Source organism: Papaver somniferum, chromosome 7, assembly GCF_003573695.1.
Source record: "Papaver somniferum cultivar HN1 chromosome 7, ASM357369v1, whole genome shotgun sequence".
NCBI lineage: Eukaryota > Viridiplantae > Streptophyta > Magnoliopsida > Ranunculales > Papaveraceae > Papaver > Papaver somniferum.
In genome coordinates this window covers 2,225,541-2,250,876 of record NC_039364.1, presented here as the reverse complement: position 1 = coordinate 2,250,876, position 25,336 = coordinate 2,225,541, and the positions used below count along the sequence as shown (strand labels likewise).

The following is a 25,336-nucleotide window of genomic DNA, read 5'->3' as shown; positions in this document are numbered from 1 at the left end:
GAGGCATTTCAGTTAAAAACCACACACCTCTTATCCCAAGGTGGTCAAGTGGGGTTCAGGGTTATATAGTCGGGCCCTAAGTAATATCTGATGGTCCATGAAGATCCTCAAAATTGGTATCAGAGCCCATGGTTGGGGATACTATCTGAATGTTAAAATGGTTGTGGATGTCACCCGGTTTAGGGTGCAAGTGGAATCAGACTCAAGGTGGAACAGGAAAGTCCCAAAGTTGAACTGCTCTCACGGTGGAGCTAGTGTCGCACCCATTAAATCAGGTGGAGCAGGGTTCTAGATCTTCAAGTCAATGCTCAAGGTTGAACTGGTGCTCAAGGTGGAGTTAGTGTCAAACACATTAACTTGTGGAGCGGGTTTCTAGGTGGTAAAGGAAATGCTCAAGTTGGAACTAGTGCTCGACTTCTCATTAAATCAATGTGGAGTAGGATTCTAGGGCGCAAAGTGACAATAATCATGATCGATAGGTAGCATATACAGATGGCAATCATACGGTGGAATCTGATTAGACTGTTGAAGTGGTTTCATCTCGCCAAGGTGGAGATTGTTGGAGTATGTGGCGCGATAAACCATATAAATATAGTTAGAGATAGTCCCACATAGAAGAAACAGGAGCACATGTAGAGGTTCATAAGATTGGGCATCTCTTTACGTAGCACCGAGGCATTTTAGATTAAAACCGCACACCTTCTATCCCAAGGTGGTCAAGTAAGGACATCATCGGTGATATGTGGTCGGGCCCATAGTAGGTTCCTTTGATCCATGAATGCCCTAACATTGTTTACTAAAATAATTTCGATATAACTTCATTGCTGGCTTGAGGATACAACTCAAAGAGAGGCATAGTATGGGAGGATGTCAAGGCGAAAAATGCTAGAAAGGATTTGTAAAGTGAAAAAAAAAATATTTATAGGGTTTTAATTTCCTTTACTTTTGTAATGATAAAAAAGATAAACTTGATATTAATAGATATTATATTTGATATTCATATGTGGGAAAATGCATAACTGAATAAAAATTATCCCCATGCCGCTACGGCACGGGTTAAGCCCTCGTACAAACATATGCTATCAAACCTTAAAATGAGATTCTAAATTTTTACAAATATAATTCAACAAAATAAGGAGAAAAATTAGATTCGGTGGTTTCTTCATCCCACATAAAACTGTCCCACCATTCCTTCTCTCCTTCAATCTTTCTTAAAGTCTTAGGGATCACGCTGTTGACGTCGAATGGTAACTTCTTAAGTTGTGGACAAGATGACACCTTAATCGATTCCATAGAAAGAAATTTCATGTCATGGTTACACATTCTCGCTAAACTCTTTAGCTTACAGAAATCAAACATATTCAGCTTCGCGAAAGCATTAATTAGTTTGTCTTTCCCAGCAAACCTATAAGATACTACTTCCTCTAATCCATCCAAACAACATAAACAAATTGTTTCAAGATTCTGAGCATATATAATCCATGTAACATATTTCAATCTAGGACAATGCGATAATGTTCACACAAAAAGAAGTTTATGATAAATGATATAAATCATACTTGGCCCATCAAGATGCGTCAATTAACAAGAGGCAAAAATGGAAATGCAAAGGAAATGTTAATTGCCCCATTTAATAGTCTTATATACATGCGAGAAATAATATTTTCAGCATGAACACGAAGAAAAGAAGATTTGCATTAAAAAGATGAAAGTTAATATTCTCAAGATATACAAAAAGAAAGAAGAATTTACAACAAAGGAATTTGTAACAAAAAAAAAAAAAAAAAATGAAGGATTAATCTTCATTTCCTTCATCTTCTCGCTCAGCATCAAAATCACTAACTTCTTCTTCAGAATCTTCATCTTCTCCATCACTGATTATAATATCAGGAATAGGTACATTTTCAGGAATCTATGGAAACTTATACTTCGAGATAGGGATATTATTCTCTAGACAGACTAGTTTAACAGCAGCTATACGAGCCCGATTAGCGTCATTGTTGTTGTTTGAAACCATACGGGTTCAATTTTCCTTCAATTTCTGGTACCTGAAGTTGCAAGTAGAAGATTCTTCTTCTTTAGCAGTTAAGCGAGTTTCTAAATCTCTAATTCTCTCAAGATAATCCTTCTCCTTCACTGCGAAATATGAGCAAGCAAGTTAAAACGACGTAAGATGTTATTCTTAAAGTATGAACAAGCGTTAAAGAACAACAAATGACCTTCATAATTGGAAACAATGTCTGCGACCAATGCGGAATGCTCAGTCTGAAGGCTCACATTTACACCTAAATTATTCCCAGCATCATTGAGAACTCTAGACAACTAAATTCAGCTCCACTCTCTATAAGCAGTTTAGATCGAATTGAATCTCTTTCTTCAATGAGTGTGTTCCTTTCGCTCAAAGCTGAATCACGTTCTTTCTTAACTTCAACAATGGATTCTTGGAACTTTTCTAGTGCTTTCGCACCATTAAGAGTGATCTCATCTTTTTCAGTAATAAGTTTATTCCTCTTCGCTTCCAATACTTGAACTGTTTCTCTACTTTCATAAAGACGATGTTTAAAGGTATTAAATGAGGTTAATGCATTTCTATGGCTTTGCCTAAGGGTAGCATATTTCAACCTTAATTTTTCTAAGCTAAGGTTCTCAAATCCTTGAGTAGGATAATTATTTAGGGAAGAATTGAGATGTTCTAAGAAAATTTCAGCATCAGGGAGATTAGCTGCTTCATCTGAAAGGTTATACAAGTCTGCGAACATAATAAAGTAAGAAGTGCGAATTATCGCATAAAAGAAGAAGAATGAAGAAAATGATAATTACATACCAATAAGTTCATTATTTCTTTCTCGAGCCTGGCGAATCAGTTCAGAATTAGTTGAGTTCTCCTCTGTAAGTTTGGCATTCTCATTTTTCAGCTTGAGAAGCTTCCTTTCATAATCCACAGAAATTTCATAAGACAAACGATCTCCCTGCGAGAGTATAAAAGAAGCATTATGAGTAAAGGGAAGTAATACTAAAGGAAAAGTTAAAAATAAAGTTGTGAATATTACCATAGCGTTAAGTGTAAATTGGAGATCCGGATTTATGGCAGAGGCAATTCCACAAAAAGATGAATCCTCCAAATTAGGAGTGATACATACATTTGAGACCATTTTAAAGGCACGATCCATTCCTTCATGATCAATAGTAGTCAGCATATCCCTAGAAAAAAGGTTTGATAATTCTTTTGTATACGAATCAATTGATGAATCTTCTTCAGGAGCGATAATGTCATCATTAGTGGATTCCGAACTTTAGAAAGAATCATATCTTTTGCACTTCTTAGAGAGATCATCCATGGACGAAGTCGTTTTGGATGAAGACTTAGACACGGTTTTCTTCAGAATATTCTTACCCTTGCCCAAAGTCTTATCACCCAAAGATTTCACCTACGCGAATAACCAAGATAAGAAACAGAGGCAACAATATTGTTAAAATTAAAAAGGATGTTTCTTACTTTCTTATTGTGCGAAGGTGATGCATTATGTGAAATTTTGGCCTTCTTAGCAGCCCGCAGAGAAAAATACAGGAAAATAAGAAATTAGAAGAAAGGTTACGCGAAATTGAGAATACGTATGCGAAAATTACATACAACTTTCTTTGTCTCACTGTCGGAAAATGCAATCTTCCAAGGTTGATAGGAAGAAAGATTATCGGGAAGAGGAAGATCAGAACCATCCTCAGCTTTACCAGAAATGTAGGGACCTTCTAAAATGGCAGGACAATTAATCCAACTTGAATCATTAGATCTACGAGCACTGTTATTGGATTTGTCATTCCAGTCAACGTCTCGCATGATCTTGTTATCTTCAATAATGCCGTCTTTTCTTCTTAAACGAACGTCCCATTTGGTAGAGTTGCTTTTCATAAGACCAACATAATAATGATTGAAGAAATTATCAAAAGTATATTCGGTGGAATCAATAACCTTATCGCGATACAATTTGTTTCGGACTTCATAAGGGTAAGAGGACTCTAATCCAGCTGCGCGACTAGAATATTCTAATGTTATTCTAATCGCATCACCACTTAGTTGAAATATTCCCCGTGCGAATCTCTCATCAGCAAGAATTTTATAGAAAAGAGGAGTTTCTGAATTATATAGAGGAATTGGAAGAATCAGAAGTTGCCCTAATGAAATAATGACTCTCTGATCACTCCACTGTTCAGAGTTAATCAAATCAAGATTAAGTTTGGAGGAATAATCAGTTGATGGAGGAAGAGAAAGTGTATAACCTTTCGAATGAATTTCGTCCTTTAATTTGGTAAACTCTGTCTCCATCTTTTTACCAGCAGGAGCCAGTAAAGAATGGGAATGAAGGTTATTTGATGAAGATCAAAATCAATAAAAGAGACGATGAAGAACAGTAACAGAGAAAACGAAGAAGAGTAAGAGAAGTAAAAAGAATGAAGAAGAAGATATATAAGAAAAGTGTGTCCCGTTTTTCAAAATTCCTTCTCATTAATGCGAGAAAATGAATGGATAGAAAAAACGGTTAAAAAGACGTGTCAAAAAATGAATGGTTAAAAAGACACGTGTAAACAAGGGAAAAGGGAATTTGGAAAATTGTCGACAAAGCAAAATGTGAAAAGACAAGCATATGCGATAATATAAGGTGGGAGTTTCTCATATCGTTCACTCTGAAGAATAAGAAAAATGAGAAGAGGCAGAATGTAGGAGTGAAATATCACACATGTTAGTAAGTATACAAAGTGAAGACTATATAACTTAAACGAGGGAGATCGCACACAACAAGGTTGAGATGACGCACCGGATGATGTCAGCAAAGTCACGAGTAAAGTATGAAGATCTGTGCGAAGTGTAGTCTGTGCGAGAATGAGTGATTGTACATGAGAGAGTGTATTGCATAGAGATTCCGAAAATAAAGGATCTCTTAGCTGTCATCCACTATGTAAGATCTAATATAAAAAGGAAAGGTTATTACTTGTGGGAGAGAGCTAGTTAGTGAGTGTTAGACAAGAAACTAGGAGAGAGGAAGTAAATCTAGGAGCAATTAAGATTGTTGTAATACTTGTATCCATCTTGTAAACCGACTCAAGTCTTGATAATCAATGAAGAATTTAATGAGGATTACCTAATATTAATTATAGTTATAGTGGAATGTCGTTGTGAGGAAACTTGCAACTACATTGCTCTTTCGATTCTTTTCGCTACAGGAGGAGGAATAGCAAGAGCCGACATCAAGTAGACAGCAAGTGAACTCAGAACATGCATTATGAGTACCAATCTCCTTCCATAAGAGAGAGAAATTCTCTTCCAACCCTCTAATCTTTTCTCTATGCTTTCAACCACTCGTCTGCGCTAAAAAGTAATGTATCATCCGCAAAAAGCAAGTGAGATGCGCTAAAAAATAATGTGTCATCCGCAAAAACCAAGTGAGACACAACGGGTCCGTCCATTGAGACCTTAAAACCAGCTATCCATCCATTTTCTTCCGCTTTTGCGATCATCGGGCAGAAACCCTCCATAACCATGGTGAATAAGAATGGTGACAAGGGGTCTTCTTGCCTAAGGCCACGAGAGCTTCTAAACTTAGCACCTGGCACCCCATTGACCATGACTGAGAAGTGCGCATGTGAAATACAAGGTCGAATCCAGTTGCTCCAAGTGAAACCAAACCCCACTCTCTCCATTGCCTTACGAAGAAAATTCCAATTTACCTTGTCGTACGCTTTCTCCACATCTAGCTTCATGACCTGTTTCTTTCTGCTTCACCTTTGTGTCCATACAGTCATTAGCAAGTAAGATGCTATATGTGATCTGTCTCCCTGCAGTGAAAGCGCTCTGTGTGTCCGAGATTAGAGAAGGTAGGACTTGCTTTAGTCTTGTCGCCAGTGTCCTAGCTATGATGTTATAAGTGGTATTAATCAAATAATAGGCCTAAAATCCTTAACCACCTCAACCGTTTCTTTTTTTAGGAATTAGAGAAACGAAGGTGTTGTTTATTCTCCAGTCCAAAGAGCCTGTTCCCTCGAAATGCTTCACTACTTTCATAAAGTCTTCTCCTAATATCTTCCAAAATTAGTGAACACCTCTATGGGGTACCCGTCAGGTCCTGGCGCCTTATTGCACTCCATTTCCTTTATGGTACCTAAGCATGTCTCTGTTTAGCATGTATGTTGTACCAAAAAACATGACGTACGAATAATGGATACTGCAGTGCTTTTTCAAAGATCGATTATTAGGCTTCCAAATATTTGTTGGATACTTGGATCACTGATGGCTCCTCATAATGTTTTTTGATAATTGGCAAATGGAGATTTATCTGCCTCTTCTATTGCCAATTAAATCATGGGTTATTTGGAGAATTGGCAGATGATAGTTTTTGGGGCGCGAGCCTAAGCACACTGATTGCAAACAATCAGACTCTGGATTTCCTGGATATACTTGGGATTTTTAAAATGTAGGGCATGCTTACTCTCCTTTTATGCTCAAGCAGAGGAAAGCGGGCATGCTTACTCTCCCTCGTTTTATGCACATTCAGTTCCTTGGCCAGTTAAGCGGCATGCTTTTATCTCGAGCTCTTTCTAGCTATTTCATTACTGTGACACTCGACTATTAACCAAACGATGATGTAGTGTCATGGTCAGGAATATCTGTATGTATGACTATTTCCCATATGATGCATCAATACGTACCAATTATGAAATTATTCACTTCATATTTAAATGCAATTGCAGTATTATCTACCCGGCTATAGACCGAACAATCATGGCATTATATTGGAACAGGAAAATAATACAAACTGGCATACATATGACTCATATCCTCCTATTGAATGGAGTTGTGACAGGGTGTGCCTGCTTTCGATATCCGTCTGGACGAATAGGTATCACTTGGAAAGTGGTTTGTCGAAACATACCACCACATTGGCATGTTTTCGATCACTTCTGTATTGAATTATGAAGATGACTCCGCAAACAAGAACTTCATTACAATGTCATTGAACTGCTTTGGGTTTTCAAGCTGAGGTGTATGTGATGTTTTCAACATAACTTCCATTCTTACTTTCTCTCCAAGAAGCCCGAAAACAATATTAATAGACAAAACATCATGTTCATGACCACTAAAATCTGCATTCAACCATTGATGCATGCAGCATGTTGATGAAATAAAATTTTGGAATTTATGCCGGACCTGCTGCCTAATCCGGTCCGGTGGGAATGTACACTTACTCTTTAAGCTCATAACCCTTCTCCAATGGAAATATTGCGTCATTCTCCCCCCATATTAGTAACACCTCCTGCCGTGCAACAACCAGTTTTTAACCCGAAAAGTTGAAGAAAAAAAGCAGGAAACATGAGATTGAGACGTGTAACGGCGAGACTGGAGAATCAATGTCTTACCTGTTGAAGAGGCAGAATGGATATTGTATCCTCTTTCCCAACTGTGGTTCCCTTGAGAAGCTCTAACTTTTCCTTCCTGTTTTCATTACACAAATTCTGCAACCGCATTTCAATCACCCTACTAACTGTCAAGACAGCGTAGCACACAAAAAAACAGACAAAACAAATGTTGAAAGGCATTGAATTACGAAGAACGAAAATGCTTACATCAAGAAAATCATTCAGCAAAAACTCTGGTACATAATTCGGTAACTGCTTACGAATTAATCGGATACAAGTTAGTAACTCAGCAGGCGATGACGGCAAAAACACACTTTCAACATTCTCAATATTTGCTTCCTTCAGCAACTCTTCAACATCTTTTGACGTGATATTTAAAGCGGAATTGGCTATAACGACTTTCTCGACTCTGTCAGGCCATATTCTAGACATATGATAAGCAACAAAACCACCATAACTTGTACCCATAACCGAATACGTTGTAACACCCAACAACTCAAGTAATTTTCCAACTGAAACCGCTTGAAAAATTTCCGAACGCTCTGAAGATTTTGTTACAGACTTGCCGAAAAATATAAGGTCAGGGACATACAAAGTGAAATGGGTAGAGAGATGTTGAACTTGCTTACTCCATTGCCAAAGACAGTTGCCTCCAAAACCGTGGAGCAGGACTAGTGTTGGTAGTGTTAATGGGTGTATTGGTGACCAATAATATTAGTATCAGAATCGATGTTAATGGATTTCGGAGTGAGACCAGAGGAAGTGAATGTGTTTCTGAGATGAGACTCGTACATGGATACAAGACTGAACCAAGAGGAAGATGTCGCCATGATTGCTTCTAGGCGAGGAATATTGAGTTCTAGTTTTAGAACCAAAATTATCCCTTTTCTTTTTATAAGTGGCACCAACAAAAATAGTAGTCCTTGTCAACGTTGTACCTATAAGCCTTCTTTTCACATGTTTGCTTAATAGGTAGGAAAGTTAGTTTGAAAAATTTATCTAGATGTATGTCGACAACAAATTAAGCATGTAGGTTGTACCGGAAAATGCGACGTAATGGATAATACAGTGCTTTTTAAAGATAATTACTCTCCCAAATGCTTGTTGGATCACTGACTGGGTTATCTGGAAAATTGGCTGATGATGCTAATTAAAATATAGGGCATGCTTACTCACCTTCTGCATAGGGGCACTCATGAAACAGAGTAAAGCGCGGGGAACTTTGTCTTTGCCTTCAGAGTTTGAAGCGAGCTCGTTAATATGGTTAGTTCCTGCAAGCGCAGTTAAGCAGCATGAGTTGGGAAACTTTTATCTCGAGCTCTTCCTACTTCACTACTGTCTGTGTCACTCGACTATGAACCAAACGACGATGTACGTGGTTTCGCAGTCAGGAATGTCTGTCTCTTCGTTTTTATGACATTTTGACATATGAAGAACATCCATAAAACCTATAGAATTATTCACTTCATATTTAAAAGCAATGTTTGTAGTTTTGAACTGTTGAATACAATGTTTAAATTCTCGGTTTGTATAATCAGATCTAAATTTGAATCATAAGGTGTGATTATGTTGTTAAACAAATATGTGATTATATACCGAACAACCATGACATTATATTGGAACAGGAGAATAATTAATACAAACTGGGCATATATACATGACTCGTATCCGTCCGAACGAATGCATACCGCTATAAAAAAGTGGAGAGTCGAAAACACACCACCACATTGGCGTGTTCTATATCGCTTTTGTACTCCCAAATAAGAACTTCATTACAATGCCATTGAACAGCTTTGGGTTTTCACTCTGAGGTGTATGTGATGCTTTCAACATAACTTTCATTGTTACTTTATCTCCAATAAGCCTGAATACAATATATTAATCAAAAAATTGTCATTGATCACTAAAATCAGCCATAGCAGGTCTGGTGGGAATCCTGTACTTACTCTTTAAGATCATAACCCTTCTCCAACGGAAATATTGGGTCATCCTCCCCCCAAACTATTAAGATTTCCTGCATGCAACAACCGAATTCAAACCTAAAAATCCTTTAAAGAAAAGGCAAGGAAAATATTAAGGAGACATGTCAATTGTAATGCCTGGAGCGGAGTATCGATAACTTACCTGTTGAAGAGGTAAAATGGAGACTATATCCTCTTTCCCAACTGTGGTTCCCCTGAGAAGCTCCAGTTTTTCTTTCCTGTTTTCATTACACAATTTCTGCAACCATATTTCATTATGTCATCCAACTAGTAGTCAGGATAGCTTATATGGCACACAAGAAGCAGGTGAAATGAAGAACGAGAGGCGTTGAATTAATGAAGACCGAAATACTTACGTTAAGAACATCATTCAGCAAAAACTCCGGTATGTAAATTGGAAACCTCTTATGATTTATTAATCGTAAACAAGTTCGTAGCTCAGCAGGTGAGTCCGGCATGAACAAACTCTCAATCTTCTCGATCTTTGCTTTCTTCATCAACTCTTCAGAATCTTTCCGCCTCAAATTTATAGCAGAATTTACTATAACGACTTTCTCGACTCTGTCAGGCCATAATCTAGCCATGTGATAAGCAACAAAACCACCATAACTAGTACCAAGAACCGAATACCTCGCAACACCTAACAACTCAAGCAATTTCCCCATCGAAACCGCTTGAAAAACCTCCGAACGCTCAGGAGATTTCGTTATGGACTTTCCGAAAAATATTAGGTCAGGGACATACAAAGTGAAATGGGAAGAGAGACATTGAACTTGCTTACTCCATTGCCAAACTGAGTGGCCGCCAAAACCATGGAGTAGGACAAGTGGCGGTAGTTTTGATGGTTGTTTTGGTGACCAATAATGTAAAGTGGTATCAGAATCGATATCGATGGATTTTGGAGTGAGGCCAGTGGAAGTGAATGTGTTTTTGAGATAAGATTCAAACATAGATACAAGACTGAAACAAGAGGAGGATGTTGCCATGACAGCTTCTGGTGGAGGAGTATAGAGTTCTAGTTTATTGAACGGGAGAATATATATATGTATATTAAAAGAAGAGGAGGATTTACTATGATCCTCTTCATCACACGTTTTGCTTAAGAGGTAAGAAAGTTTGCTTGAAAATTTTCTTAGTTGAACAAAAAAAAATAATTCGTTGAAATGCAACATGCAAAGTCAAAGTCAAATCAAGTGGTTTAACATGTACTGGGATGATTCGTTCCTCATTATACTTTGTGGAATAATCTTGCTGCTCACAAGGAACCCCTTAATTGACTTTGAATAATCTTGCTGCTCTCGAAGAGTCAAGAAGTCCTCAAGCTTGCCGAGTGAAGGGGTGTTCCCTGCAAGATAATATCTAAGTCGACCGTTAAAACCTGTTCATAGGAGGTTTTGAGGGTTGATAGTTCTCGGTTTCGGGCAAGATTATTCTGGCCTGTACGGCAGCCTTCCTATTTAAGCTTGAAAAGGTGGATAAGATATGCATCAGTTGCCATGAGTAAGCCCCAAGCATTCATAAACTAAACGAAAGAAAAATCCAAAAGCAAATTAGAGTTATCTCATGTCAAAGGAAGAAAAGAACTCTCTATATTAAACCAGACACAACTTATCGTCACCAATAACTCTAGAGAAAGGTAGAAATGGAAGAACAACTATTGATCTTCTTCACTGTAATTGAACTAGCTTCAATTTTCTTGCTGTTATTTTGTGTTGTAACTGTATTTCACACAATTTGGTGGAAACCGAAAAGCTTGGAAAAGCTTTTGAAACAACAAGGAATCAATGCTACTCCCTACAAGATTTTTCACGGAGACAAAAAGGAGTACGTAAAATCAATGATTGAATTTTCTTCTAAACCCATGAATCAATGCTACTGTATTGTACCACGCGCAGCGCCATTCATGTTCCAAATCCTTCAAAAATACGGTGTTTTTAATGGTTGGTATTGACTCGCAGCCTTCTTTTTGGGTGTGTCTTAGTTGATTGTTGATTGTATGTTTGGAAATGTTAACAGGAAAGATGAGTGCATTTTGGTTTGGAACAACACCCAGGGTACTCATTAGTGATCCTGATATGATGAAGGAAATTCTGTCCAACAAGTTTGGTCACTTAGAAAGCCACCACTTAACCCTCATATCAGTCTTCTAACAAAGGGTCCCACCTTCTTGGAAAATGATAAATGGGCGAAACATCGACGAGTTATGACTGCTGCTTTTCACCATGAAAAGTTGAAGGTATGAAAGTAATATTGAGGCGTCAATTAGTTTGTTTATCCACGACTCCATGAAGGTATGACCAAAATTTTCATGATTACAGGAAATGATGCCAGCATTTACGAGTTGTTGTGCAAAGTTGATTGAAAGATGGATACATTTGGTTGGTCTGTCCGGAGAATCTTGTGAAGTTGATGTCTGGCCTGAGCTACAAAATTTCACCGGAGATGTGCTCTCAAGAGCGGCATTTGGTAGTAGTTTCGAAGAAGGAGAAAGATCTTTGAACTTCAAAAGGAACAAGTTACACTAGTTGTTGAAGCTTCTCAGTCATTTTATGTTCCAGGTTTCAGGCACTCTATTTCGCCATTTTCATTGTTTCATTTAACTTGAAAAGAAACATTTACCTATTATTACCCCGTTTATAATTTAACAGATTTCTCCCAACAAAGAAGAACAAGAGAAGAATGAAACTGGACAGTAGAATTAGAGCCATGTTCAGAGAACTGATAAACAAGAAAGAGCAGGCAATAAGAAACAGAAAATCTAGTAACAACCCTGACTATCTTCAAGCTAATGCCAATAATTCAACAGGTAACGTTTGTATGACTATGGAAGAGGTGATAGAGGAATGTAAGTTGTTCTATTTCGCCGGCCAGAGAAGAGGTCATAAGAAGCTGTGGGAAACACCCACCTCAGTTTGAAAGTCTGGCCCATCTAAAGACTGTAAGTGTTTCAATTCATTCTGCATTTATAACTAAAAACAAGGCGAAGAAAAGAAAAGAACAATATTGTGATAGCCCCTAAATTTCATTCGAGTTCAAAGCAGGCTCGAACTCAAGAAATGAAGTCAAGATGACTTCAATAACAAGCCTCTGTATTTTGTACAATGTTGAAAGTTATTCTTCTTTTCCACATATGAACATGACAGGAAAGAAAGCTGAAACAAAAGAGGGGATTTACATGGTTCATACGGTGTCCTGTAACGCCGGCCACCAGATTTTCACCTCTTAGCCCCAGGCCATTGAGCAAGCATAGTTCACCACCAGTTTTCCATCAAACCCAAAATTCTGCAATTTCAAAAAACACTCGACCTTATCAAACTCCCCATCCAGAAGAACCAAAACAATGTGATCAAAACGAAAAGTACAAAGTAGTACAATCACTTACATTGTAAAGGTCATTCACTAATTCATCAGGGTTAGGCGAGAAAGCACTATTTACATACACAAACTGTCAAGTAAAACAGAACCCCAATTACTCTCCGCTAAGACCAATTCCAGTTCCAAATAGTGAATTATCAGCGGTTTCTAGAACATGAAAGACGAGAAATAAAGAAAACTTACTAGCGTATCACGGTGAAGTTGTCTACGAAGAAAAGCAATTACTTTCGCAAACTTATCAGTTCCTGCTATCTGATAACAATCCAAGAATCATACAAGTTAACAAGCAGCCCTCTATGAATAAAGGGTGACCTGGGAAGGGGACAATTGCCCCCCTCTTCCCAATTAGCATATGCTGGACCGAACCCTTTTTTATCCTAGTATAATCCAATCCAAGTTATATAACATGAACTAAGTTAACCTTGGGGTAGTGAGGGCAATTGCCCCCATAACCTAAACTGAATCAATTCGACTCCAACTTATATCAAATGTGACTCAAATCTAGGTTTTTCAAAAGAACCCAAGTTATAATCTAATCTAACTAACATAATGACCTGTGCTGCCATTGAGATTAAGGGAAATTGCCCCCCATAACCTAAATTGGATCAACTCTACTCCAAATTCTATAAAATTTTAAATCAAACTTGGGGTTTTAAAACGAACCCAATAAAGAGAAAGTGATAAAGATGATGATACCTTGAACTTCGCTTGTTTAAGTATTGGAGCATCACCAGTTGCCCTAAGATGAACTACAACTGAAGAAAAAACACAGAAAATTGACATCCAAAAATCAATCAAAACAGGAAAAGGAAAGAAACCCACGAAATATTTTTCATCGAATAGATGGAATTAGTGGAGAAATTTTACCTTTACGTGATGAATTCGGTGATTCTGAAGTCATCGATTGTTTTCTGGGAGTTATGGAAACAGAGGAGAGGAAAAAAGATACTTTTTCAATGGAGCTTTAGAGTGTTGGTGATGAATATAGCCCAAGCGTGTTTTTTTCTTTTATATTAGAAAGTGATATTTCCAACCCAAAGTTTTACTATTTCTTCCCGGTTATGGACAAGTCCATAAGTTAATGAGTCTATGATTACTAGGGTTTTGAGGAGGGATGAATTAAGAGGAGAAAATTACGTTATAATTTACAAGATTTATAAAGGGGATCCAGTATTATTGGGGCTAATACCATTTCATATATGACAAAAGGATTCTAAGCGATCATGACCGTTGGATCAATATGGTATTTCGTAGTAGTAACGGTAACAACTCATATAAATCACGATAATTTAGGAAAATGGATTGACTTTTCAATAAAGAGGAAGGATCCTTTCACACTTTTATTCTCACACTGTCTTACATTTTAATACGTCTTTTTTTTTATTAAAAATCGAATGGTATTGAACTTGAAGCTAATATTTTGGGATATCTTCCTCCTGGAAAGCCCTACATACATCTACCAAAAATGAATGCATTCCGAGAAAAGAATAGTGTGGCTACGGTGAATCAGATAGTTAAATTTATGAATAGCATTTCATCTGTTGCAACCCCGAGTTACAATATTTTTCAAACTTTATATTACAATCATATGAATGATGACAGTCTGAACATTTGTACACCTAAGAACAGAAATATAAAAACAAAAATGGCTTAAAAATTCATTATAGCATTTGCTGTAATGAATCCTACTTCTTCTTCTGGAATTGGCATAACACTTACAGATTATGCAGGTTACACAATTGAAGTCAGGGGAACTACCTTCAAATGCAACACTAGAGAGCATAAACAGCTTTGCACTGGGCAACATAATGGAGTAGTCATGAAGTAGCTTTCTGATGCAGATGAGCAGGCTATAGCCTATTTGGAGGCTAAAAATCCAAGTGTCGTAATTTAGATCCTTAGGGGTCCATTTCGATGGGAAACAAGCCAAAGAACAGGACAAGGAATCTTAGATTGCCTTGGTCTTCAGAATTTAGCCAAATTCCATCGTTTAGGGCATCAAACATACGTTTTTGCTATTTTAGGAAAGTTTTTATTTTGTTAATAACTCTTTCGTTAGGAGTCTGTTTGGGCCGCCGTTTGAGGAGAATTGTTTTATTTTATGAGTACTTTCATTATTTTAGGTCGACCAAAATTTTCCAAAAATAGCAAATTAGGGTCTGAGTCGGTTTAGGGGTTTTTTTCATCCTTTCTTGACTAGCAAGTTAGGGTTTTTCCCCAAGTCTATAAAATAGTCCATCATAAATTGTTTAGGGAAACTTTTTTTTGGAATATATATCTTCTTTATCAAACTTTGTTCAAGTTTAATCGATTTTTATCTAAAGTTGGGAAACCGAAGTCTAGATATTAATCAACGTTCATAGTCGATATTCCTAGGAATATTTGAAGTCTGAACAACACTTCTCTTTTCTCTAGTTTCTCTAATTTCCGCTGCATCAGTTGGTATCAGAGCCAGTTCGATTCCAGGGTTAGTAATATGCCAAGGTTACCAGTTGGTCGAGGTCGTGGTCGAGGTCGTGTTCGAGGCCAAGAAGTTGATCCAATTGATTATAATACGATGAAGGAAGAATTATTGAATGAAATCCGAGTGATGATGGGTCAGAATAACATTCATCATGAAGAAGGAGACGAGGAAGAAGGGGATAATACCGACGAAGAAGGGGATTATACCAACCCTTTGGTAGAGGACGCCGCGTGAGGTAGGTAGGATAATCCAACGTGACGATTCTGAGCGTTGGAAGGCCGGAAAAAAGTGGAGGTTCCAATTCTATGGAGGTTTAGAACTGGAGGAGTTTCTTTCGTGGTTGAACACAGCTGAGGAAGTATTGGAATTTAAGGATGTACTAGATAACAAACGAGTTCAGCTGGTAGCAACTATGTTCCGGGGAAGAGCTAATTCGTGGTGGCAACAACACAAACTACAACGCTCTCGTAAAGGGAAGCAGAAGAAGTTAGTCTCGTGGGAGAAGATGAAGAAACATATGAGAGAAGAATTTTTACCACACAACTCTATCAGCTTGATGTACCAGCAACTACAAAACCTACGCAAGGGAACACGTTCTATAGACGAGTACACGAAGGAATTTTATCGATTACTTTCTCTTAACGATTTGTCGGAGTCAGATGAGCAAGAGTCGCACGTTATGTAGGTGGTCTTCCTCAGCAATATCAGGATACACTTAACATGTTGACTGTTGTTCTATATCGGATGCACATAGAGCAAGGCGGTAGAGAAACAAGTGGGGCGTAGAAGTTCAAATTGGGGTAACAATGTAGCATCTTCCCCAACAAGTAATCGTAGTACATCAACAACTAGTACTGTTAACAAACCTAATTCGGTTTCGAACCCAAGTAAAACTCCAATCATCTATTTTGGAGGCAAGTGTAATAAGTGCGGTGAAACTGGGCACAAAGGAACTGATTGTCGCAAAGTAGAACGTGTGAACAAGGTTCTTTTCAATGAAGACAATCGTGAAGAAGATGATTGGGTACCTGAATATGATGAGGATCCAGAGGATGACTCTGAACCTAGTGATGAAGTAGTTACAGGAGATACAGGAGTGAACTTTGTAGCAAGAAGAAGTTTTATCACTCCACGTACAGATGAGGACGACAACTGGTTACGTAATAATATATTCCAGACGACATGTACGATCGAGGGAAAAGTTTGTCGTTTAGTTATTGATCCTGGAAGTTGCGAGAATATTATTGACGAAGAGGTTGTGAAACGGTTTATGATGGAAACCAAGGCACATCCGCATCCATATAAACTTTCTTGGCTTAAGAAAGGGAATGAGGTGAAAGTAAACAAACGTTGATTGGTTTCTTTTTCGATTGGTAACAAATATAAAGATAAAATATGGTGTGACATTACTAGTATGGATGCTTGTCACTTGTTGTTGGGTCGACCATGGGAGTTTGACAGGAAAACTAGTCATGACGGGCATAAAAATACCTACAGCTTTTTATGGAACGACGTACGTATAGTACTTGTACCTGTTGCGACTAATAAACGTAGTCCTAAAAATTCTACTGCAAGTGCACAGTGTCGGCAAGCAACACAGGGCAAGCACAGGTCAGTTCCACAGGGACAAGGGGGAGCAAGTGTGATCTTTCTTATTGTGACATTAAACAGAACTAATCATTAGCATTCAACAGAACTAATCATTAGCAGTTATTACTTCCCAATCATTACACGGAATTAGCATTTATTTTTCACTAACAACCATTAACAGAACAGGCATTAAATTCACAACCATTAACATTTATTAACTGAGCTAGCATTAACTTCTCCACTAACTTTAAACAGGATTAGTCTTAACTTCTCAATCATTAACAGTTGCTAATCATTAATCATAACTCACATTTATTTCAAACAGAAGTAACAGACCAAGCATTAAATTTCCACTAACAGTTATTATCATTCAATGCATTGAATTCAGGTTAGCATCAAATTCAACACAGTCTTTATTCCTGAAGCATTAATTACTAACTACTAATCATTACATTAAAACATTAACATTAATCATTAACCACTGACTAAACATTAATACTAGCATTTATTTCTGGAGAACTAATCATAATCATTAATACAATCATTCACATAACTGAGCACAGAATTGGAGGCAAACATTACACTAATTCAATCATTGAGATTGAAGCAAAGTTAACAGAGAACTGAAGGAACAAGCAAATGAGAGGGTAAAAATTCTGAACAGTAATAAAGATAGGGTGAATCAGATGAATGGAAACTAGGGTTGAGAATTCACCTCTCAGCCCATACTAGCATGTGAACCAATGCACTACTCAGCTTCTTTAAGTGGATAAATTACCTCCAATCACTCAATCAAGGCAAGCATTAGTTGTCTGTTTAAAGCACAACTAATCAAAACACAATAACAAGCAATTTAGAGTCAGTGAACATACATGGGGAATTCTAACTACCTAGGATGCTTGACATTCTAGGTGAAAGCAACATGTTGTTCAACACAAAAATTATATCCTACACAGTGATAATGATCATACATCAGTAGCAATAGACACACATTCTAATATTAAGGCTAAGGGTTTCATCTTAACCCTAGTTAAGATGCTTAGTTCATAATTAGAGAGCCTAACATGATACTAAGAGGTTGGTGTTCATAGAGAAATCAACAGTAACAGACACAGAACAATTTAATTGATAGAGAAATTTTACTGAAATTAAACTTGGGTCTCCTCCCTCTCTTTTTCACAATGTTACAGTGCACCATTTTATATCAGACACTCAACCTCATGGTGAATCCCAAAACAGAAAATTAGGTTTTCTAGAAATACAAAAAATTGGACTTACAGACTCCCAAAATCTGCTCGACCCATGCTGTCTTCTGCTATTTGCTGTGAATCACCCATACTTCCTTCTGCTATGAACTCAGTTACCATCACCCTACTTCTCTCATTTCAGAACCCTAACAGTGAGTAGAGTTAATGAAATGGGTGAAATAGGGGGATGGGCTTTGTTGTCTGTTGATGGAGATGGTGGTGTTGTCGGGTGTTTGTGGTGGTGGTGGAGCTCGAGGTCTGGTGGAGTTGCAGAGAGTTGCAGGTGATGGTGGTTCTGGAAGTGGTCGGGTGGAGGAAGATGAGATCGAGTTTTGGGAAGAAGGGGTGTTTGGGTGGTAGTATAGGCTTTGGTGCTAGGGTGTGAGGCGGGATTATCTGATTCGATGTTTGGCGAGCTGATCCGTAGGATGTGACGATGGTAGGTGGATCCAACGATGAGATGGGAGGCTATGGGTAGCGACCGTCGGATGGAGGAATACAACGAAAGGACGGCCCAAGATGGAGATCGGCGTTGCGATGTAAAGGGAGCTTCGGAGATTGATGTGCGATGATGGAGCGACCGTAGGATGCTGATAGGCTTCAATCTGACGGCTGAAATCCGACGGGCTTGGGTATGGAAATGGGTTTGAGAAAGGGTTTTGGGCCTTGGGTATGCCAGGCCCATAACTTCTTTAAGAACAATTCTTCCTTCTTGAGCCCATTTCTACCCTCTTGGTCTTGTGCACAACATTCTTCGCGGCTTCCTCGCGTAATTCCTCCCGGCTTTTACTACTTTTCTGCTCTTTTGCTCCGCAATTCATCCAGATTTTATTACCTAAAAATAAAAATTAAGTAAGAAAAATATTTATTCTTGAAAACAATGAAAATACAGAATATGGGATAAAATGTAGAATTAATGCAAAAGATGAGTTAAATGCCAACAAAAAATAAATATATCACTATTTAGCACTCATCAAATACCCCCAAACCTGAATTTTACTTGTCCTCAAGTAAAACAAACTAAGGAAATCCTACCTATACCACTGTCGCTGGTCTCTCGAATGCATTTAGCGTATGCACTAAGCCTTTTAAACCACTAAGTGTCCCTAGTGGACGAGTTGAAGTCTCGTGAAGGTTTGCTTAGACGTACCTACAAACCTAGGTCAAAATATAAGCTCAGATTCCATCAAATGTGACATGTGCAAAACAGTTTAAGCTCACAGCAAAATGGAGATGTCAATCTAGCTATCAAGGCACAATCCTAGCACTGATAACAAATAAGGACATGTGATAAGAGTGTAAAGTGTATCTACACATGTGTAAAGAAAGATCTGAAGTCATGACTACTAATCACCAAGAGATAGTTTCTCAGGCTAAGAACTGAGGTCGAAATCTAGCTAGCTGTCCGGACTTTACGAGAATTGTGAATGAGTTGGAGGTATTTCACAATTTCTCGCGTTGTACATCAATGGCATACACCCTTCCTTGCTTATTACAAGAAACAACAAAAATGACTATTTACATGACTCTTATTTACATTGACAAATCTCTTTTTATTTTTGGAACAAGAGATGATGGAATTGATAAATACTTGATTTTTTTGGTATTTTTCTGATATTTTTTTTTCTGAATATATACATCGTTTTTTTTTTTTTTTTTTTTTTTTTTTTTTTTTTACAGGAACACTTTTGATACATACAACAGAAAAAAAATTACATGACACTTTGCAAGAGGTAGCCCTTTTTGATGCACCCAGTTAAATTCGATGGTTGTTTTTCTTAATGTAACCTCCATCTTCTATCCCAACCAACCAAAGAACAAGCTAGTCAAGTTTCGTTCAGTATTCTAAAGTGATTGGCAATCGTGACTTCCTATCCAACACCTTGAAGATCGAGGCCATACATGTATTGGTAGATCGTGCGCGTGCAAATTTCTTATCACTATGTGAATTGTGCTAGAATCAGGGTGCCTAAATATCTAGACTAAGACTTAATAATACAATACATATTTGCACAAGAGTCAACATTTCAAGGTAAATGAGCTCCATTTTTATTTTTTCATTTTTTTAATTTTTTTTTTTTTTTTTTTTTTTTTTTTTTTTTCAAAAAGATGGAGTTCGTTTTCTATTATGGCAATTTATCATGGTATCTACTCTATACCCCCAAACCTAAACTAAACATTGTCCTCAATGTTTCAAAACATGGAAAGAATTATAAAACAATATATGAAGAGGAACATGCTGTGAGTAGAGTAAAAGGAGAGAGAATACCCGATTGTACTGGTAGCTCGATTAAAACTCCGTTATTCAAGGCAAAAATCCATCATATTAGCAGTCACAATGGATGAGCACAAAATATATACAAAAGGAAATTTAACTAACACATTATCTACAAGAAATTTGGTTTTTAATGGGATTGGACTTTTTGGAAAATTTTGGTTTTGTCGGGAGACATTTGGTTTGGATGGGAAAAAGAAAAATTTTGGTTTTTAGGGGAGAAAAACATTTGGAAAACTTTTTGGTTATTTAGGGAAAGAGTGGACCAGTTTAGTCCACATAGACCGGGTCCTCCAGGTTGGTTGTTTCAATGTCGGGTGGGAATGGCTCAAGGAATGGCTTTAATCTCTGCCCGTTGACTTTGAAAACGTTTTGTTGGAGACATCCTCCAACTCTACAGCTCCATGAGGAAAAACTGTGCGTACTAGGTACGGACCCTTCCATCTGGAACGCAGTTTTCCTGGAAAAAGATGTAATCGGGAGTCATACAGCAAGACTTTCTGACCAGGAGTGAAGGATTTGCGTAGAATACGCTTGTCATGAAACATCTTCATCTTCTGCTTGTACAGCTTGGCACTGTCATAAGCCTCATTCTCAATTCTTCCAACTCGTTGAGTTGAAGTTTCCTTTGAATTCCAGCTTCGTCCAGAGAAAAGTTCAGCTCCTTGATTGCCCAGTAGGCACGATGTTCTAATTCCACAGGTAGATGGCACGGCTTTCCATACACTAGACGATAGGGGGACATGCCAATTGGTGTCTTATAAGCTGTTCTATAGGCCCACAAAGCATCATTCAACCTTAATGACCAATCTTTCCTAGACGGGTTGACCGTCTTCTCCAGAATGTGCTTAATTTCCCTATTAGAAACTTCTACTTGTCCACTAGTCTGAGGGTGGTACGGAGTAGCAACCTTGTGAGTTATGCCATACTTGCGTACTAAAGACTCAAAGTACTTGTTACGAAAATGTGAACCGCCGTCACTGATGATAGCTCTAGGGGTACCAAAACGTGCGAATATGTTTTCCTTTAGAAATGAAAGTACCACCTTGTGGTCATTTGTTCTGGTTGCTATGGCTTCTACCCACTTAGAAACGTAATCAACTGCGACTAGGATGTACAATCTACCGTCAGAAATAGGGAATGGACCCATGAAGTCGATCCCCCAAACATCAAAAATCTCCACAATCAGAATGGGGTTCAATGGCATCATGTTTCTCCTCGAAATGCTTCCTAGCTTTTGACAGCGTTCACAAGCAACGCAATAATCATGGCAATCCTTGAACAATGATGGCCAATAGAATCCACACTGCAAGATCTTTGCAGCGGTTTTCTTGGCACTGAAATGGCCTCCACATGCCTGGTCATGGCAAAAAGATATCACATCTTTCTGTGCGGTGTTGGGGACACATCTCCTAATGATTTGGTCCCGGCAATACTTAAACAGATATGGGTCATCCCAGAGGAAGTGTTTAACTTCAGCCAAAAACTTATAGCGGTCTTGTCTCGACCAATGTGAGGGCATCCTACCTGCAGCAAGGTAGTTAACGATATCAGCAAACCAAGGAAGGTCTGAGATAGACATCAGCTGTTCATCTGGGAATGATTCTCTAATCAGCTCAGATTCATCAATAGACTCTAAAGTTAATCTAGACAAGTGATCAGCAACCACATTCTCACAACCTTCTTATCACGGATTTCGATGTCGAATTCCTGTAATAAGAGTATCCATCGAATAAGGCGAGCTTTAGCATCCTTCTTGGAAAGAAGATACTTCAAAGCCGCATGGTGTGTATATGATGATCTTAGACCCTATCAATAAGATCTAAACTTGTCTAATGAAAACCACGGCAAGTAACTCCTTCTCGGTAGTCGAATAGTTGAGTTGAGCATCATTAAGAGTTTTACTAGCATAGTATATCACATATGGTAGTCTATCAACACGTTGCCCTAGAACAGCGCCAACGGCATAATCAGAGGCATCACACATGAGCTCGAACGGCAGTTTCCAATCTGGTGGTCGGACTATAGGAGCGGTGGTGAGGAGAGTCTTGAGTTCTTCCCATGCCTTCACACAAGCAGCATCGAAGTTAAAGACAACATCTTTGGCAAGTAGGTTACACAAAGGTCTTGAGATTTGGCTAAAGTTTTTGATGAATCGCCGGTAGAACCCAGCGTGACCTAAAAATGATCGAATCCCCTTCACAGAGTGGGGTTGAGGTAATTGCTGAATGAGGTCGACTTTAGCTTTATCTACTTCAATTCCTTTTTCCGATACGATGTGTCCTAGAACTATGCCGGAGTTCACCATGAAGTGGCATTTTTCCCAGTTTAAAATCAGATTCTTTTGCTTACATCTTGATAGCACAAGGACTAGATGGTCCAAACATTCGTCAAAAGAGGAACCAAACACAGAGAAATCATCCATAAAGATCTCGAGAAAACTATCTATCATGTCTGAAAAAATGCTCATCATGCACCGCTGAAAAGTAGCGGGTGCATTACACAGCCCGAAGGGCATACGTCTAAAAGCAAATGTCCCAAATGGACACGTGAATGTAGTTTTTTCCTGATCTTCTGGTGCTAATGGATTTGGTTATAACCGGAAAAGCCATCTAGAAAACAGTAGTGACTGTGTCCAGACACACGTTCTAGCATTTGGTCTATGAAAGGGAGCGGGAAGTGATCCTTCCTTGTTACTGTGTTCAACTTCCTGTAGTCGACACATACTCGCCATCCTGTGGTTGTACGTGAGGGGACTAACTCATTCTTTTCGTTCCGAACTACAGTAATGCCTGACTTTTTAGGCACAACTTGAATGGGACTAACCCATTTACTATCTGAAATCGGATATATGATACCCGCATCAAGTAGCTTCAAGATCTCACTCTTAACGACTTCTCTCATGTTAGGGTTAAGTCTCCTTTGCATTTCCCTAGATGGTTTGGCGTTCTCTTCAAGATTAATGTGGTGCATGCAAATGGTGGGGCTTATCCCTTTGAGATCTGAGATGGTCCATCCTAAGGCTTCTTTCTGCTCCTCAAGGACTCCTAAAAGCTTGTTTTCCTGTTCTATGTTTATTGTGAAGAAATGATAACAGGTAAAGTATCAGAAGGACCTAGAAATGCATACTTCAAAGTCTCAGGTAATGGTTTCAATTCCTGGTTGGCCTTAGGCGACTCATCCGAAGATAACAAACTCCTCAGAAAGTGGGGGTTGTTCCACTGTATTCTGCCACTTAGTGATGTCCATTTGAGGTACAGATTCGAGCAAAGATTGGACTTCACTAGTGTATTCATCATCATACAACTCCAAGTTAACACCTTCCAAACATGCTTGCAGGGGATCTTTTGACATAATGCTAGTCAATGAATCTTGTATCAAACTCTCAATCATATTGACTTCATGTACCTCCTCATCATCAAGATTCACAGGTTGTTGACTAACATTAAACGCATTCAATTCTACAGTCATGTTTCCAAAAGAGAGTTTCAACACTCCATTCCGACAGTTGATGATCGCATTGGACGTCGCCAGGAATGGACGTCCTAGAATGACAGGAATGTGACAATTTGGGTTTTGGACAGGTTGGTGTCTAAGACAATGAAGTCTACAGGAAAATAGAATTTTTCAACCTTAATCAAAACGTCTTCTACCACTCCACGAGGAACTTTGACAGATCGATCTGCTAATTGGAGAGTTATAGGTGTAGGCTTCAACTCTCCAAGACCTAACTGCACATAAACAGAATATGGCAGGAGGTTCACACTTGCACCTAGATCTAATAAAGCTCTATTGACCGTGTGTTCTCCGATAGTGCAAGAGATTGTTGGACAACCTGGGTCCTTAAACTTGGGTGGAGTTTTGTTGAGAATAATGGAACTCACTTGTTCAGCTAAGAAAGCACGTTTGTGCACATTAATCTTGCGCTTTTGAGTGCACAAATCTTTGAGGAATTTGGCATATGCAGGGATTTGCTTAATTGCCTCAAGAAAAGGAATGTTGATGTTGACTCTTTTGAACAGTTCTAACATCTCATTGTAGTGGGTGCTTATCTGTTGGCGAACTAACCTCTGAGGAAAAGGAGCAATAGGAACATTAGGAGGTAGAGGGACATTCCTAGCAGTAGGTTTGTCGGCTTCACTAATGTGCTCGGATTCTTTTTCTGGACTGGAGGTTTCCTTAGGTGGTGTAGGCAATGCTAAGTTTGGCTCGGATTCACTTGTTTGTGGTATGCCTACATTGTTCTCAACAACTTTACCACTTCGGAGAGTGGTGATGGAATGGACTTGATCGGGTGAGGTTCTTTCGCAAGATGATGATGTTGTGCCTGCTTGAAATATCCTCTTTGGTTCTTGTTGGGGTTGGCTAGGAAGTTTACCCTTTTCTCTTGTATTCAATGCATCGCAAATTTGACCCATCTGTAGTTCTAGAGCGGTGACTCGCTGATCAGTTGCTTTCTCGTTTTTCATCAGATGTTGGGTCAATTGATTGATACTTTCTTCAATGTTGGACAATTTCTTGTCAGCAGTGTATTGAGGGTACGACTGCTGTTGAGGATTTCTGGGTATTGATAGCCTTGGTTGTTTTGATAGCCTTGATTTGGTTGAGATGGTCCTCCTTGGGCAGGGCCTTTGGACCATGAAAAGTTGGGGTGGTTTCTCCATCCTGGATAGGTCTGTGAATATGGGTTGTGCTCTTGTTTTTGAAACATAGCATTTGCTTGCTCAAGCTTAGATTCCTGGAATGCATGCATTTCCGGACATCATTGACTTGGTGATCAGATCCATTACATAGAGCACAGATAGCCATTTCGACATGTTCACAAAAGGTAGTGGGAGAAGGGTTTGCGTTTTTCTGTAGTTCTAACGCTTCTATTCTTCTTGCTAGCGCAGCCATCTTTGCACTTCCTTCAAAATCAGACTCAATCCTATGGACTCTAGCTACAGGTGTAGTCTTTCTAGGTTCACGAATGGATTCCCACTGTTGCGTCTTCTCA

At 38.5% G+C, this 25,336-nt stretch overlaps 3 protein-coding genes and 1 pseudogene across 3 annotated transcripts; 1 reads left to right on the top strand and 3 right to left on the bottom strand.

Annotated features, from left to right (window-relative positions):
* Positions 1 to 6,756: 6,756 nt before the first annotated feature.
* LOC113292932 lies at positions 6,757 to 8,112 on the bottom strand (the record flags this gene model as incomplete). The annotated part of the gene is made up of 3 exons (XM_026541740.1): positions 6,757 to 7,304; positions 7,408 to 7,503; positions 7,615 to 8,112. Coding segments are annotated over 3 exons (666 nt in total), but the record flags the coding sequence as incomplete, so codon positions are not given.
* Positions 8,113 to 8,936: 824 nt separating this feature from the next.
* On the bottom strand, positions 8,937 to 10,380 carry LOC113300470 (protein ABHD4-like). Its single transcript, XM_026549675.1, has 4 exons — positions 9,746 to 10,380; positions 9,532 to 9,627; positions 9,354 to 9,421; positions 8,937 to 9,271 (listed from the first exon to the last, which is right to left on the bottom strand). The coding sequence occupies exons 1-4, from the start codon at positions 10,373 to 10,375 to the stop codon at positions 9,145 to 9,147; spliced, it is 921 nt and encodes a 306-aa protein (XP_026405460.1). The 5' UTR covers positions 10,376 to 10,380; the 3' UTR covers positions 8,937 to 9,144.
* A 651-nt stretch (positions 10,381 to 11,031) lies between these two features.
* LOC113293887 lies at positions 11,032 to 12,305 on the top strand (annotated as a pseudogene).
* Positions 12,306 to 12,375: 70 nt separating this feature from the next.
* LOC113300471 (ubiquitin-like protein ATG12) lies at positions 12,376 to 13,770 on the bottom strand. The gene is made up of 5 exons (XM_026549676.1): positions 13,632 to 13,770; positions 13,461 to 13,519; positions 12,948 to 13,016; positions 12,772 to 12,834; positions 12,376 to 12,671 (listed from the first exon to the last, which is right to left on the bottom strand). The coding sequence occupies exons 1-5, from the start codon at positions 13,663 to 13,665 to the stop codon at positions 12,612 to 12,614; spliced, it is 285 nt and encodes a 94-aa protein (XP_026405461.1). The 5' UTR covers positions 13,666 to 13,770; the 3' UTR covers positions 12,376 to 12,611.
* Between the last annotated feature and the right edge of the window lie 11,566 nt (positions 13,771 to 25,336).